At 45.7% G+C, this 15,538-nt stretch overlaps 1 protein-coding gene across 1 annotated transcript in view; it reads left to right on the forward strand.

Annotated features, from left to right (window-relative positions):
• SLCO3A1 (solute carrier organic anion transporter family member 3A1) overlaps nucleotides 1-3,892 on the forward strand; it is a 293,297-nt gene extending 289,405 nt beyond the window's left edge. Inside the window, exon 11 of the mRNA XM_027769252.1 lies at nucleotides 3,224-3,892. Coding sequence (XP_027625053.1) covers nucleotides 3,224-3,306 — 83 coding nt within the window. The 3' untranslated portion in view covers nucleotides 3,307-3,892. The remainder of the gene's footprint in view (nucleotides 1-3,223) is intronic.
• The last annotated feature ends 11,646 nt before the right edge of the window (nucleotides 3,893-15,538 follow it).

A 15,538-nucleotide genomic window follows, 5' to 3' on the forward strand; every position in this document is an offset into this window, starting at 1 on the left:
GGTATGGACTGTTACTAGATTTTACAGGGGACAAAAATGAGGCTTGAAAGGCTTCCCCGGCTGGCTCAAGGTCACGAAGCAGAGCTGAGATTTAAACCCAGGTCTATGAATCCAAAGTTGTTATAGGTATTCCTTCCCTACCCAGCAGCCATGAGGGTTCCCCTAAACACCCCTATAGGAACTATCTCTTAACTTGGGTTCTGGCCCACACAAACTGTGGGCCCCACATACTCTCACATGCCTCCTGATATGATAAGCAGGACCCTTGGGCAGCTGTATTCTGGAAATGTCATTCTTTCTGTGTCATCCCTGCTCTTAACCCTGGACCTTGTTGATCCAGTAGAATGAGGTGTTCTACCAGAAACGGACAGGTAAGCTGACAGATGGGAGATTCCTCCACTCCACTGCATTCTGGAATGTACCTTCTAAGCACTGAGATGCCGGGGTGGCGTTTCTCTGTGCTGGTCATTGGATGCCATGGGGAGACCCAGACCCCTCTCCTGCCTGGGACCACTGGGCTCCAGCCTCACAAACAGGGAAGGTGGGCACTAGTTGGTTGGGGCTTACTCTGTTCTGGGATTCCAGGCCTTTAGGTACAGGGTATCTAGACTTTTGTATTTCTGTATTAGTGGTTCAGGTCAACAATTGGGAGTTGATTAGCATACATTCTGAGTATTTTTCCATAAAGTCAAAGTGATTGTCCTTTTGCTGTAAGCAAACGGGACAACATAGGACATCTTCTGGAGGTTTAATATTCTGTAGGTTGAGAGGGGGGAGGGTATGGTAGGGGTTACACACACCCCCAGTGTGTTCTTCAAGCCGTCAGGTCCAGGACTCGAACCACACAGTGAGACCCAGACCCCTCTCCTGCCTGGGACCACTGGGCTCCAGCCTCACAAACAGGGAAGGTGGGCACTAGTTGGTTGGGGCTTACTCTGTTCTGGGATTCCAGGCCTTTAGGTACAGGGTATCTAGACTTTTGTATTTCTGTATTAGTGGTTCAGGTCAACAATTGGGAGTTGATTAGCATACATTCTGAGTATTTTTCCATAAAGTCAAAGTGATTGTCCTTTTGCTGTAAGCAAACGGGACAACATAGGACATCTTCTGGAGGTTTAATATTCTGTAGGTTGAGAGGGGGGAGGGTATGGTAGGGGTTACACACACCCCCAGTGTGTTCTTCAAGCCGTCAGGTCCAGGACTCGAACCACACAGTCAACCATGTGGTATCCAGCCACCTTAACCACTGTACCACCAGCTGGCCCTCTGTAGGTGGGGATTTTTGCCATCCTATTAATGCTTCCCTTCAAGTCATGGTAACCTAATAGAAGATGGCTCTCATGGAGATAGATTTTACAACTAAACCACAAAGTGAATCAGACATGTGCAATGTAGGATATTTCAGTACAAGAGGAACCCAACTGAGCGCCTCCAGCACCTTACGGGAGGGCTGGGGCTGGGGTGCTCTCGTCATTAAGTGCGCACTACCTGCCGGATGCTAGGCATGCATGACCCATGAATCCATTGCACCCACCAGCCTTCTCTCACAAGGCTCGTAAGGTAAGTATAATTTTTATCCACTTCACAGGTTAGAAAACTAAGGCTCAGCAACCCTAAGCCTCCCAAGGTCACACAGCCACTTAGAAGAGTCACCAGGACTCAAGGCCGAGTACCTCTGACTCCCACACCAGTGCTTTTCCACTACACCACACAGGCTCCAAGTGAGAGCATGGATGTGGCTTCTTAGGAAGCACCTGTGAACGCCTACTGCTGGGAACTCCCCTGAGGAGTCCATTGTTTCCTGGGGAAATGAGCCAAGAGCAGGGGGTTACATTAGATCCTCTGTACTACTTTGCCTATGGGCACAGGAATCTGAAATGAGAAAAATTATGCCTCGCCCTAATAATAAAACATCAGAGGCCTTAAAAACTACTCCTCTTCTCCAACCTTAGCCACATCAGCAGAACTTTCTCAGCCATTCATCATCCTCGGTTTCATTCTGGCCAAGAACCAACCCCAGCTCACACTTATGTCCTATGCGCCCCAGATCACCACCCCTAAGGCTTCCAGCAGAAGCCCAAAGTCTGTGAGAACTTAAGCTTTGCAGAAGCTGAACTGCACTTCTCCATAATGCCCAGGATGCACAAGCTCCATCCTCTAAAGCCAGGTTTGAATTTCAAAATCCAGAGGCAAGCAGGGACATTCCTAAATCCTGTCACCCTCTGTACCACTGGGTCACAGTCTCGAGAGCACAAATAAACGAGCAGGCAGGAATGTCTGTGGCCCCATGCGCCGATCACAGGAGAGCTGTTCGCAGTCGGTGAGACCCACACGACTTGCGAGTCAGCACGGGGACTAGTGGGGTTTTAACACCTTTTAACCGAAAGCACCTCATCTATTTCGAAAGTGTGGCCTAGGCTTGTGATGTAGGATATTTCCAGCGAGACTTCTGCTCGTCATGATGTGCCTATCTGTGGCTGAATGAAAAACAAGGTGACTCAGGATGCCCAGGATGCTGGAGAAGAAAGCCTGAAGCTGGACATTTTATGCCCGGTGGATTTCCCTAGCACCCGACCACCTCTTCAATAGAAATGTACGGTGACACGTGGCATCCTAGAATGCGAGCTCTGTCACTGGTGATTTATGTGAGACGAGGATAAGTTAATGGCTGGGATACATCTTATTCATCCCCACAGAAGGAGCATCCACGTGGGTGTTCACATGGACATGGAGATGAACATCCTTCTAGAAAGATGTGGCCTTCAGAAAGGTCTTTGGGCTAAGAATCTGGTCCCTGGGGATTACAAAGAGCAAAATCCAGCACTTAAATGTTTTGACTTCCTCTTCCATGTCATAAGGAAGCCACAATACCATTGGATAAATCATACATCTTTTTTCTTTAGAGATATTTCTGCTATAGGGAGCGTGCTTTTGCCAGAGAGACAGAGACAGAAAGTAAGAAATCACCCTCCATGGTGATGGCCATGCCACAATCCCTTCTCCAGTCTCCTCTCAGGATTTTGGGCATGCACGCACATGCACCTGCTGTGAGTTTGAAGCTGCTGGGTCCGGGACTCAAACCACAGTCAACTATGTGGGAGTCCAGCAATGTACCCATGACACTTTCTGCTGGCCCCGCCATTAGATAAGTCTTTAAAAAGTAGGAAAAGCAGAAAAGACCGATCTCTTTTTCCTCTTGGCTTCTTCCCTCCTCCCCCTTTAGGCACAGAGTACCAAGACATTGAGACTGAGAAAACCTGCCCCGAGTCACATTCACCTTCAGAAGACTCCTTTGCGAGAAGCTGAGGGCCTCACCCTCTTCCTCTTCCTGCAGAGAACAGCCCACCACTACCCACAGACCTCCAGGCCTGCCTTAGCGCGCTCTGTCTTGCCCAAGAACCCAAAGGTCCCTGTGTGGAGCATCCAGCCTGTGTGTGATCCTTTGAGGCCCCAAGCACAGGCCTGTGACGAGGACTGAGGAGGCGACTTGTGGTCAGGCATCCTCCAAATGGCCCTCGGAGTAGGCATTTTCCCCAGGTCCCTAAAGAGTAAATTGACCTGGTGAGCAAATCCCTTTCCGCCTCATCCCTCCTCTGGCTTCTGTGGGGGTGGCTTGCTGACACGCTTTAGAAAATCCCCAGGTCTCCAACGGCGCTAACGAAATCAGCCAACGCTGGGTTTTCAGAGAAGGGGGTTTAAAAAAAAAAAAAAAAAACCATCGCCCTGTTGCACAGAATAGAGGGGGGGAAAGCACATACTCAATAGATTTTGAGTGTGGTATTCTGTATTTTTGCAGCTTATATTTTCCAGATGAGCGATTTAGAAATATGTGATATAAAGTACATACTGTACGTTTGCTGGAAATTATATTAAAAGCACTATTTTAATTCTTTCCCTGTCTCATGCTGTAATCTCTGTTGTCTTTCTCTCTTGCATCTTCAGCTAGAATGATCCTAAACGATTCTTAATGAGAGCATTTCTGGCATGGTGTGTTCTACATTTATGAGCTCTGAGATGTTCTAAAGATCAAGAGCCTTAGAGCCAATGCAGACCTGAGATCAGACCTCCACAGAGCACTTACTACTGTGTGATATTGATCAAGTGATCTCATTTCTCTGGGCCCTAGTGCCATCATCTTTCAAATGGAAATATTAACACTTGCTTTACCCACCTCTGATACGACTTAAATGAGACCCCACGTGAGGGTGCTGAGGTCAGTGTCTAGCTCACAAGTGGGCATTGCTCATCACCTCCTCAGCATCTGGCTGGACTTAGATGCTCTGCCAACACTGACACAGCGCCTAGGGGTGCATCTGGTGCTCTGTGCTGTCCTGGCCTGGTTCTCCTTTCTGATTCTCCTGTCTGTAAAGCCTTGGAGAGCCGGGAATGGCTACATTTTAGCCCAACTCCACCACCCGGTGTGAGCATCACATTGAGTGGACCCTCAATATACAAAGGAATGACAATAGACAGTCTCACCTACCATTGCCTGTGAGACTTTTGCTGTGGTCCCACTCCTCAGAGGCAGCTACATTTGCCCTTCTTTTTTTAGATCCTCAGACCCAGCCACAAGCCTTATCCCCTGGTTGGAGCTCCAGGGCTGGCCCCTACTTCCCCAGACTGCTTCCTAATAGACTGGAGTCACCTCCACCTTCTTATTCATTCTCTGGCTAGACTTCTACCCTCTACGAACAGCTTGGTCTGGTTGATCCCTGCCTCTGACATGCATCTTAGTGTCTGTCCCCCTGCCTTACTCTACTGAGCAATCCAGAGCTCTGGGAACTGACACTTGCCTCAATCCTGCCTGTGCTTTGTCTTTTGAATGAAAGACCTAGGCACTCCTCACAGGGCTCCAGCCCTCACAGCTGACTCACTTTCTTTATCCCCTCCTGGTTCTAGTTCGTCCTGTAGCTAATAACAGAAATATCTGAGTCTGAGTAATTTAAGAGACTAGAGGTCTACTTGGCACACCATTTGGGAGGCTGAGAAATTCAAGATGGCGCCAATATCTGGGGAAGGTCTTTCTGCTTGACAATGGGTAGGGTGGAAGTTGACAGCAGAACACAGCAGAACGGGTCATGTCTGACTTTATCATGCCCCTCTCTTATAAATCCACCAGGACTGCATCACAGGACACCCCCCCCCATGCCTTATCACTGCCCAAAGGCCCCACCTTTCAACACCACAACCGGATTAAGTCTCCACACAATCAACACTGTTATAGTGGCAAACCCATTTTTTAAAGGTTTTTGCCATAATGCACAGGTGCTCCCCAGAGAGAGTCAGAGAGAGGGAAAGTGAGAAATCACCCCCCCCTCCCTGAGGGGAATGGCCATACCACAATCACTTCTTCATTTTTCTCTCAGGATTTTGGGCAAATATACATACACACACACACACACACCTGATATGACTTTGAAGCTGTCGGGTCCAGGAATCAAACCATGATCAGCCAAATGGGAATCCAGTGCCTAAACCACCATGCCACTTGCTGGCCTCAGGCTCTCCAAATTTTACCAGATGAATGTTGGGGGGACACATTCAAACCACAGCTCCCTTCCAGTCTAGAGCTTGCCCTCTATAGATCAGTCATCCTTTGCAGTTGAGTTCAACCCAGATCAGAGCCTGTCAGACTAATCCTACTTTAAGTCTACTCCCACCTCAACCCTGAGTTTTTTTTCTTTTACTCTTTAGTCTCAGGGATTCTGGCAAAAATGAGCTTGCCTTTCTTTAAGGTCTGGTTACCAGCCTGTTGATGCCTGGGGTGGGGGGTGGGGGGGGACTCTTCCTTAGCCTGGTCCTGTTATTTATGTGATTGTTTATTTTCTGTAAAGCAACATGATTTATTCTCTCTGGCATAAAAATCCCAAGAAAATGCAATTTCAACATTCTCTGTCCTGACGGGAGAAGATGCTGACGCAGCTGATAAGTGGTTAGTGTCGCCTCCTAAGGAGCTGGCTTTTGTCCGCACTGAAAATTCAGACGGGGCACAGGACGCAGGGACAGGCTACCTCAGTGCTTTCACTCCCCAGTTGTACACTTGTTCTTATCACCAGTCCGACTTCTTTTCCCTGGCTCCTTTTCCTCCCATAGAAAGAGTCGACTTAAAATTCTCTCTCCATTTTATCTCCACCTCACAAAGACGTATTTCTTATTTGGGGTCAAGGTACTCATTCTTTCATAGTCAGCGGAGTCCATGAGGCATCTTTCTTCATAGGTTGTTTGACCAACTCAGGGAGAATAGACTGTCTGGCTTATTCCCCAAATGCCATCTCTTCCAAATGTCCTATCAGCCACCATAGGCCACTGGAATTGTCAATTACATACACAACTGGCTCATCCTGATCTAGATCTAAGAATCCAGTTATACTACTTTCCCAGTCTTTATGAAAGGGCTGATCTGATCATGGACACAAGCATTTGGTTCAACCAAAAGGCTGGGTCTTCGGAAAAGTCATGACACATTTTCACAGAGAAATACTTAGTGACTTTTCCAATGACCCAATAAAAAAAGGTTTTTTTTTTTTTTTTTTTTTTTTAAGGATTTTGTCGTAGGCACTTGCCAGAGTAAGAAGGAGGGAAGGGGGGAAAGAGAGAGCAGGAGAAATGTAAAAAGTCACCCCTGGGAGGGGATGGCCTTATGGCCTTATGGCAATCCCCTCTCCATTTTCCTCTGGGGATTTCGGGCATACACACACACGCCCGGCATGACTTTCAAGTCACTGGGTCCGGAACTTGAACCACAGCATTGGCTGTGTGGGATCCAGTACTTTTAATCACCAAAACGCTCTTTTTAAGACCCATATTATCAATTCAGAACCACTCCAGCTTCTGTTTACAAAGTTTCTCTTTATGCTTTGTGATGCTTGGGAGGACCATCTACGTTTAACAGGCAGGGCAAATACTGGCTTGCTTCAGAATGCCTCTGGCAGTATCTTAACCTTCCTGGTTAACATATGTCCTGCTATGACAGACTTCCATATGTACTTACAAGGAGGGCATTTCATATCCTCCCAGATCCCACTTCCCAGTTCCTCAAAAGAAAATCCAAGAGTGACATAAAGGAGTTGACTGATCTGGAACACAAGAAGAGTGACAATTGAGCATATCTGTGACCACTAATATAGAAAAGGGACCCAGGGACTCAAAGTCAAGATGGCAGCAGCCTCTGGTCTCCTTTGGAGAGGAAACATTTTCCTCCAAGGCGTCTGTGTGTCACACATCGCTAGGAAGCTCGCCGTAAGACACAGGCCTGCCTGAAACTTCCCAATGAAATGGAAGTAGGAAGCTTCCGCCCCCAGATTCTGCAGCCTCAGCCTAGAGGCTGGCTCCTTTCCTGCCACAGATGCTTACTTGTTTTTTTAAAGAGAGAGATTTTTGCTATAGGGCTCATGCACTCACCAGAGAGACAGACACAGAGAGAAAGCAAAAAATCACCCCCGAGGGGAGATGGCCACCACTCCACAACCTCTTCACTTTCCTCCCAGGGTTTTAGGCAGGCACACATGAGTTCTACGCCTTCTGGGTCCAGGACTCAAACCACAGTCAACTACGGGGGAGTCCAGGGACATAACTTTTATGGCATCTGCTGGTCCCTCAGATGCTTACTCTGTCCTTCATTTTACCCTTCCATTTCTCTGAGTGGTGTTCTGTACTGAGGCGAACATATTTCCATAGTCAATTCACACACCATGTATGAAGGGCTTCAAAAGGTTCATGGAAAAAGAGAAATGACGTACAGGTTCATTTTGGTGCAAAATAACCATTGAAATCCATGGATATTTTACAGCTTATCTATTTCATACATGACAGAGAGAAAGAGAGAGGTACCCCATAACAGGGTCTTCACATCGTGTTCCATCCCCAGTCTCGGCTGGCCCAGATCACATGCTTGCACACCCTTTGTGTGATCAGGGAGGTTCCGAGAGGCGAACTCAGGACCTTTTCCATTTGAGTGCAGTTGTGTTACCACTATGCCATTACCTGGCCCCAGTGTACAGTTTTTACATAATTTGCATTTTCAATTAACTTTTGGAAGACTCCTTTATAGGCTTAAAAAAAAAAAAAAAGTCCAAAGAAAATAGCAGTTGCTTCCATTGTTTTTGAAATCATCATTGCCGGGGCTGGCAGGTGGTGTGTGGGGTTTGGGGGCTTGAACTCTCAAATGGCAGACCTTAGTTCAAGTCCTGGATCTGATGGCTTGTTCTCTCTCTCTCTTTCTCTCTATCTCTGTCTCTCTCTCCTCCTCCCTCCTCTGGTCAAACTATAGAATGAGTTAATGAATGAATGAATGAATAAAGTTAAATAAAATAATTCTTTAAGAAAAAAATAATTGCTTTACCCTTCAATTTTATGCAAATGGTTACATATTACCGTGCAATGCTACAAAAAGTGACAATCTTAAGTAGGATGGTGGAGACACATGGCAAGTGTGGCAGTGCACGTGGCTCTGGAAGAATGATATTACCTTCCGTCTTTTTCTCACGTGCTATCAACAGATCAGTGATGATTCAGAAGGAAGCTCTGGGCTGGGATGAGGTGGGAAGGTGGTGAACACTGGAGGCCCTCAGTCAGGCTTGGTCCCACCCTCTACTTCATGGCATCCTAGACTCTGGAAATACGGACCCCAGGAACATGGGTGAGCACACATGCACACATAACCAGTATGATTTTCAAGCTACTGGGTCTGGGACTTGAACCACTGATTCCATCTGTGTGTAATCCGGCCAAAAGTAGGCTCATATTTCAAATGGATGTTTGAGCGGTGGTCTTCAAAAAGTGCATGGAGGTGGCATGATGATTTAGGTGCTGGACCTATGGTTCAAGTCCTGAGCCTGGCAACTTGCTTTCTCACTTTCCCTCTCTCTGGTTAAATTTTTAAAATAATAATAAATAAAAAATTACTTGTTTAATTTTAAGTACATGGAAAATGCATATATAGAAAAACTCAGGGCCAGCAGGTGGCTTAGAGGTTAAGGCAGCTGGGTCCCACGTGGCTAGCTATGTGGACTGAGTTCCAGACGTAGCAGCCAGAAAATCACACAGGGCACGTGGACATGCATACCCCAAATCCTGGAGAATGGAGGAGAGGACTACAGCACAGCCAATCCCCCGGGGAGGGAGGGATGCTTTCTCCCTTTCTCTCTCTGGTAAGCACACATGCCCTACAGAAAAACTGAAAGAAAAAAAAAAGGTATATATGGATTTCCAAAAAAATTTGTACCAAAATAAACTTGCTTTTAATTCCAACTTTGTGCATATTTTTTGAAGGCCCTCTTGTGTCAGGTTTAAAGCAAGGCCATGATGGGACCAGCAGATGGAGTAATAGTTATATCACTGGACTGGACGGTTCAACTCCCAGACCCTGTGGCTTAAAACTCACACTGTGTGATTGCGAGTGCATGCATGCCCAAAGTCCCAAGAGGAGGATGGAGGAGAAGGGATTGCAGCATGGCCATTCCCCTCGCTCCCCCTGGGGTGTGATTTCTCAGTTGCTGTCTCTCTCTGCCTCTCTGGCGAGCTCATATACTCTATAGCAAAAATCTCTATTAAAAAACAAAAACAAACAAACAAACAAATAAAACAAACAAAACCAAGGCCAGGATAATTGAGTAAATTTATAGGAATAGGACGCATCCTCTGGACACAGTGGATATCCTGCAGTGAGAGGACAATAGAGGAGTCAGAGAGCTGAGTGGAAAGACCAAGTCACAGATCTGCCTAGTGGCTTGGCCACCTCCACTTCTCTAGGAACAAACCAAGCATCACTCTGAACTTCAGCCTACCAGGCTATGATCCAGGAATGTTGCAGCCCATCTGGTAGACACACCGTGAGAGCTCAGTGTCTGTACTGGCCAGTGTCAGTCCCAGAGGTCTCAGGAAGAAATGAGTTTCAGCAAGAAGGCCCATCTTTGGCCACAGAAATACAACACAGCTTCCATTTACCCACGTTGGCCAACACTGTGCTCCTTGAGAGACCCCCCTCCCGCTTGGTAGCTACTCCTCAAATGACTCCTTAGTCGGTTCCTTCATTTCTGAGTGATCTTTGCTTATTAAAGCAGTGTTGCCTCATTTATTAAGTTCCAGGCCCATTGGAGACCTTCAACCAACAGGTGGTGATACTGAGAGCTGACACTACCTCAAGGGAAGTCTTCATTTTTCAGCCAGGACCACCGCCATGTACCTGACCCCTCAGCCACGTGCTAACCTTCAGGTGGTTAATTCTTCGTGGGTTTCTCACGTAATCAAGAGTACTGCTCAAGGGCCTGATGTGGAACCCTATACTCTCTGAGGTCCTGTGATAAGATCCAAGGGGACTCTGTACACAATAAACTCACAGGCTGTGCGGAGGGAAAAACAGACCTCCATATAGTAAAAAAGACCAGTTCAAGAGCCTCTATCACGCGATGAGGATGATGATGGGAACTCAGAGAGGAGACAATTCCTCCTCTAGAGTAGCCAGACAACATGTTCTCAAGGAGGGAGCCATGCAAGGGCTCCACGTGTGACATTTGGCCCTGCAACAACTAGTTTGTTTGTTTAGGTCTTTTTGCCCTAGGGCCTCTCCAGAGACAGCAAGAGAGAGTGAGAAATCACCTCCCAGGAGGATGGCCACATGGCAATCACTTCTCCTCCATCCCCCTCCTGGGGCTTCGGGCACGCACCAACATGCCCCTGTCTTGATTTCTCAGTCCGCCAGGTTTGAGACTTGAGCCATGCTTGATCACATGGGAATCCAGCACCGTAACCACCATACCCCCTGCCGATTCTATAACTAGGCTTTTGAAAGGAGGCAGGACAGTGGTTGCTGAAGTGAGAAGTCTGTGACTAGGATAATGAGAAGGATGTATGTAGCAAGCTCTGGACTCTATTTCCAAGACTGTTCCCTTGCAAGCACCCTGTGGAGTGGGAGCCATTTCACAACGAGCCCATTGTCCTGGGTCTGAATCTCAGTTTCTCTACTCGCTGTCAGCATGGCCACAGTTTCCTGATCCGTAAGATGTAGGTAATCATGCCCTCTCCACAGGACACGGGAATTCAGCGGGATCATGTATGTAAAGCATTTAGGTGCTGTGCCTGGCACTCAGAAATTGTCCAAGGACTATAAAGGTTCTTCTCCCACTGGAGTACATAGAACACACGCTCTGTCACATTTTCAGGTCACCTGACAGAGAGTTAAATTTTTAATAGCACTAACTTGCATGGGTAAATAATTATAACAGCAATTATCTCCCTGAGGGTGAGCATTTGCCACCACCATTTGCACCCACTGAAATGACATGCATAAGGAGGAGAGGCACCCAATGGCACATAAACATAATTAAACGGGAAGAATGACAGCCAATGGCTGATGGGATTAATAAAAGAAATTTATTCCCCAGAGGTATTTCAGAAATGCTTCTCCAAGCTGGATCACATTTTTTTTTAAAGCTTGTACTCTGAATTCAAATTATGTATTAATTCTTTCCCCCAAATCAGCATGCATCGAACCCTTCTCAACACCATGTGCCTCTGGGAAACTATAACAGTTTCAGGAACTACACACACAGGCACAGGTCCTCTTGGTCTTTGAATAAAAATAGACACATTAAAGATGGAGTGCACTAGCCCTGTGGCCTACTCTGTGAGGGAGCTAGATTCCACACTACCAAGTGCAAGGTTCAAATCCCGGTACTGATGACTTGAAAGACAGGTTGGGCACATGTGTGTGTGTGTGTGTGTGTGTATGCCCTGAATCTTGACAGGATGTGTAAATGGAGGAGAAGGAATTTCAACAAAACCACGCCCTGATGAGGGGCACTTTCTTCCTGTCTGTCTCTCTCTAGGTAAGCACAAGTGACCTTTAGCAAAATTAGAAAAAGACATATATTTTGTGGTAAAGGCAACTAAGCAAGTATTTCTGCCTGGATTTATTTCCTGGTTTGAGCTTTTTTTTTTTTAACTTAAACTATTTATTTTATTTATTTATTATTATTTTCAATTTGCTATAGAGTACATGTGCTCATCAGAGAGAGAGAGAAGGAGAAAATGAGAAAGGAAGCCACCAAATCTGGGACTCGAACCATAGCCATCCATGTGGGAGTCCAGCACCTCAACTACCATACCACCGGCTGGCTCTCTGAGAATATTATTTTAAACAGCAGGCAAAGATGATATACATGGTTACTTCAACAATTTCAGTAATATTTTGCCCTTAAACTGTCCCAGTACATAATACACAAATTTGGCATGAGAAAGCTGAAAAGTTTGAGTTTACAGTCTCTATAGGAATTTCTCATAATTCAACAACAATGTAGTAATGATTGCTGGGTCCAAATATACAGACCCTGAGTGATGAAAGATTTTTCTTTTTCCTCTGGGAGGTGTCTGATACTCTAATTGTTCTTCGAGTTATGAACATGAGCTTAAGCTCTCATTTCTAAATCTTTGTCTGCCCTTATCTCTCTGAGAGCCTCCAGATAATTGGTATCTCTTGGTTACGTGAATTTTCACGCAGTTCTTCATTAAGAGTTTGGTTGGCAGTTTATGTTGGGATACTTCTTAGGTGTTTGAAAGACTTCTGTGAGGTAGAGATAAGGAAAGCCATAAAACTTTATTTTACCACCGGAAAAATTTCCAAAGAGGAAAGGTGACTTTCTCGGTAGCTGTTACTTTACTCCGGTCACAAAGGAAAAGAAAACCATCTATCCCAAGATGGCCGCCAGAGAGGACCACAAGCTGTTACTGCCCCAGAAGAGCATTTCAATCGCTTCCACATTTTCACACATGAAAAATAAATTTCCATACAAAGCCACTGCAGAGGTAAAAATGAGTCCACTCAATCTCCACTGCACACTTAAAATGCCTTCAGAGCCCAAACCATGGTTAGCTTTGAGAATTTCAAGCTGCATTGAAGGTAAAAATGAGTCCACTCAATCTCCACTGCACTCTTAAAATGCCTTCAGAGCCCAAACCGTGGTTAGCTTTGAGAATTTCAAGCTACATTGAAATAGGTGCCCTTATAGTAAACCATGTTTAGTTATCCAACCCAATGAGATGAAAACTGAGTATAACCGAATTGCTACCCTTTCCAACTCTTTAGAAGACCACTTAATGATCTTTCTAAATATTTACTGGAGTCTGAAAATTTAATATTAAAAAGATTCTTGAATTGCCTTTTTTTTTTTACTATAAAGTCACTTTTTCTAGAAACTAGCATAAATGGTCATTAGAACACCAGTAGTTGTGTGCATTAATTAGTAATGTGGTAAATTAATACTTACCAGCTTTCTGCCTCTATGGGCTCAGATTCATAGCATCCTTTTTTTTAATACTGGAGTCTGAAAATTTAATATTAAAAAGATTCTTGAATTGCCTTTTTTTTTTTACTATAAAGTCACTTTTTCTAGAAACTAGCATAAATGGTCATTAGAACACCAGTAGTTGTGTGCATTAATTAGTAATGTGGTAAATTAATACTTACCAGCTTTCTGCCTCTATGGGCTCAGATTCATAGCATCCTTTTTTTTAATTTTTCTTTTTAAAAATTTTTTAATTTTTTTTTTTTTTTTTTTTTTTTTTTAGTTTTTTGCTACAGGGCACGTGAGCTCCAGACAGTTAAGGAAGCCAGAAGTTAAGGTTCCCACAGAACCAACTGTGTGGTTTGAATCCCTGCCCCAGTGGCTTGAAAAACACACTGGGCAGATGTGCATGCATGGCCAAACTCCCAGTAACATGGAGAAATGGAAAGGAAGGGATGGTGACGTGACCACACCCTCAGGGGTGTGTTTTCTCTCTCTGGTAAGTGTACACACCCACTGGCAAATATCTGGGTTGTACTACTCAATTAAAACCAGAGGCAATCGGCCTTGCTTTGTGTGTAGCCAAGGGTACTCAGAGGGCTCCAGGACGAGCAGCCTGCAGGGTTGGGGGATTGTGTCACCATCCTGTGCCAGTTCCCTTCCATCAGGGAAAGCGGTGGTTATCACCTCTTGGGAAAGAGGTGGTTATCACCTCTTGTTTCCATTTAGAGAGATGCTCTCAACCCCATACTTTACAGGGCCAACCACTCCCCTCTCTGCAGAGAACATTAAAAACATCCATACACGAGACATCATAGGTGGTGTTGACTGTAAACCTCAGAGATGAATCTCCCAGCCGTATTGAATGAGTATGGGTTTTAAAACCTTCCTAATGCAGGGCTGCCCCTCTTTGGTACCCACACACTTCCTCCTAAGGCGAGGATTTGTGTTGGTAACTGAGCCAGAGAACGACCTCCAGCGATGCACAAGGACTTAACATATGGAGCCCACGGAGGCAATTGTTACTGCTGTTACTCTTCACAGATGGCAGAGGGAAAACTTACTGTCTCCTTTGAGCGTCTTAGCATAGATGGGCTCTTCTGTGTGGAACTCTCATGGGGATTCTGAGCAGGCAGGGTGTTCTATGGTCCCCAGCTAAAGACTCCATGGATTGGAAAGATAGATACAATTAAGACTTGGATCTTGAAGGGCCAGCAAGGAGGTATGGTGGTTAAGGTGCTGGATCCCACATGGCCGCCTCTGCAGTTCAAGTCCCAGACCCAGCTGCTTGAAAAACAGGCCAGGAATGTGTGTGTGTGCATGCTCAAAATTCTGAGGGAAGAGTGAAGAAGGAATTGCAGCAGGGCTATCCCTACTAGGTGTAAAAATACTTGGATCTTGAAGGCTCAGTATCTCAAATGAGTTCTGTGGGAGGAAGAGGGGTGAAATAAAATCACAGATTGTTGGAACTGGGCAAAGCCTTCAGGATCATTTGCTCCAGTCTGTTAAATTTATAGACTGGCCACCCAAGACCTGATGCCTCAGAGGCTTTGCTCAAGGTTATCCAGAGGCCTCTAACACTTAAAAATAATTCTTAAACTTATAAAAACAAATTTTCCTTTGTTAAATAGGCCAGTTGAAACACAAGCCTTCCATTGTGGCCTAGTAATAACCGGAAAGTTTTCTCTTGCCCTAAATTAGGAAACCTCATTAACGAATGGGGCCTTTATTTGTCAGAAGCCTGGAAGCATGGCCTTGTTTTCCCCCTGCTTAGAAGGACAGCAGCAATTATAGCTCGTGGCTGAGGCAGGGATTTTCTGTGTCTTCCCTGTGTTTGCGAGAGATTAGTCATTAATAAGATGCTAATGACCCAGCTCCCCGAAGTTTTAACTAGAGTTCAGGTCTGCCTTCCCTGACCTGTGGCGGTGAATTCAGGCCCACCTGGAGCTAGCTGAGCAGGCTCCACCCCCAACCACTCCAGCGAACCGATTTGTCCAAGGAACGTGTACTCAGTGAGGGAGGAGACCTCAGACAAGGAACACACCGTTGCTACGCTTGGGACCCTTGGTTCTTTCACCGTTGCATAGTTGGCCTTTTCTTTTCTTCCTTTAGAAAATGCATGAGCTGAAAAAGATCTGCTCAGTCCCATTTCGTTCCCCTGGCTTGGCCTCAGAGGTGGATCTCCCTTTCCTTTGTCATCGTGGACCTTTGTTGAGACAAAAGGCTGACTTTTCCCTTCAGGCGTGAGTAGTCCTGAT

The sequence above is a fragment of the Tupaia chinensis genome, unplaced genomic scaffold (genome assembly GCF_000334495.1).
Source record: "Tupaia chinensis unplaced genomic scaffold, TupChi_1.0 Scaffold000078_1, whole genome shotgun sequence".
Taxonomy (NCBI): domain Eukaryota; kingdom Metazoa; phylum Chordata; class Mammalia; order Scandentia; family Tupaiidae; genus Tupaia; species Tupaia belangeri.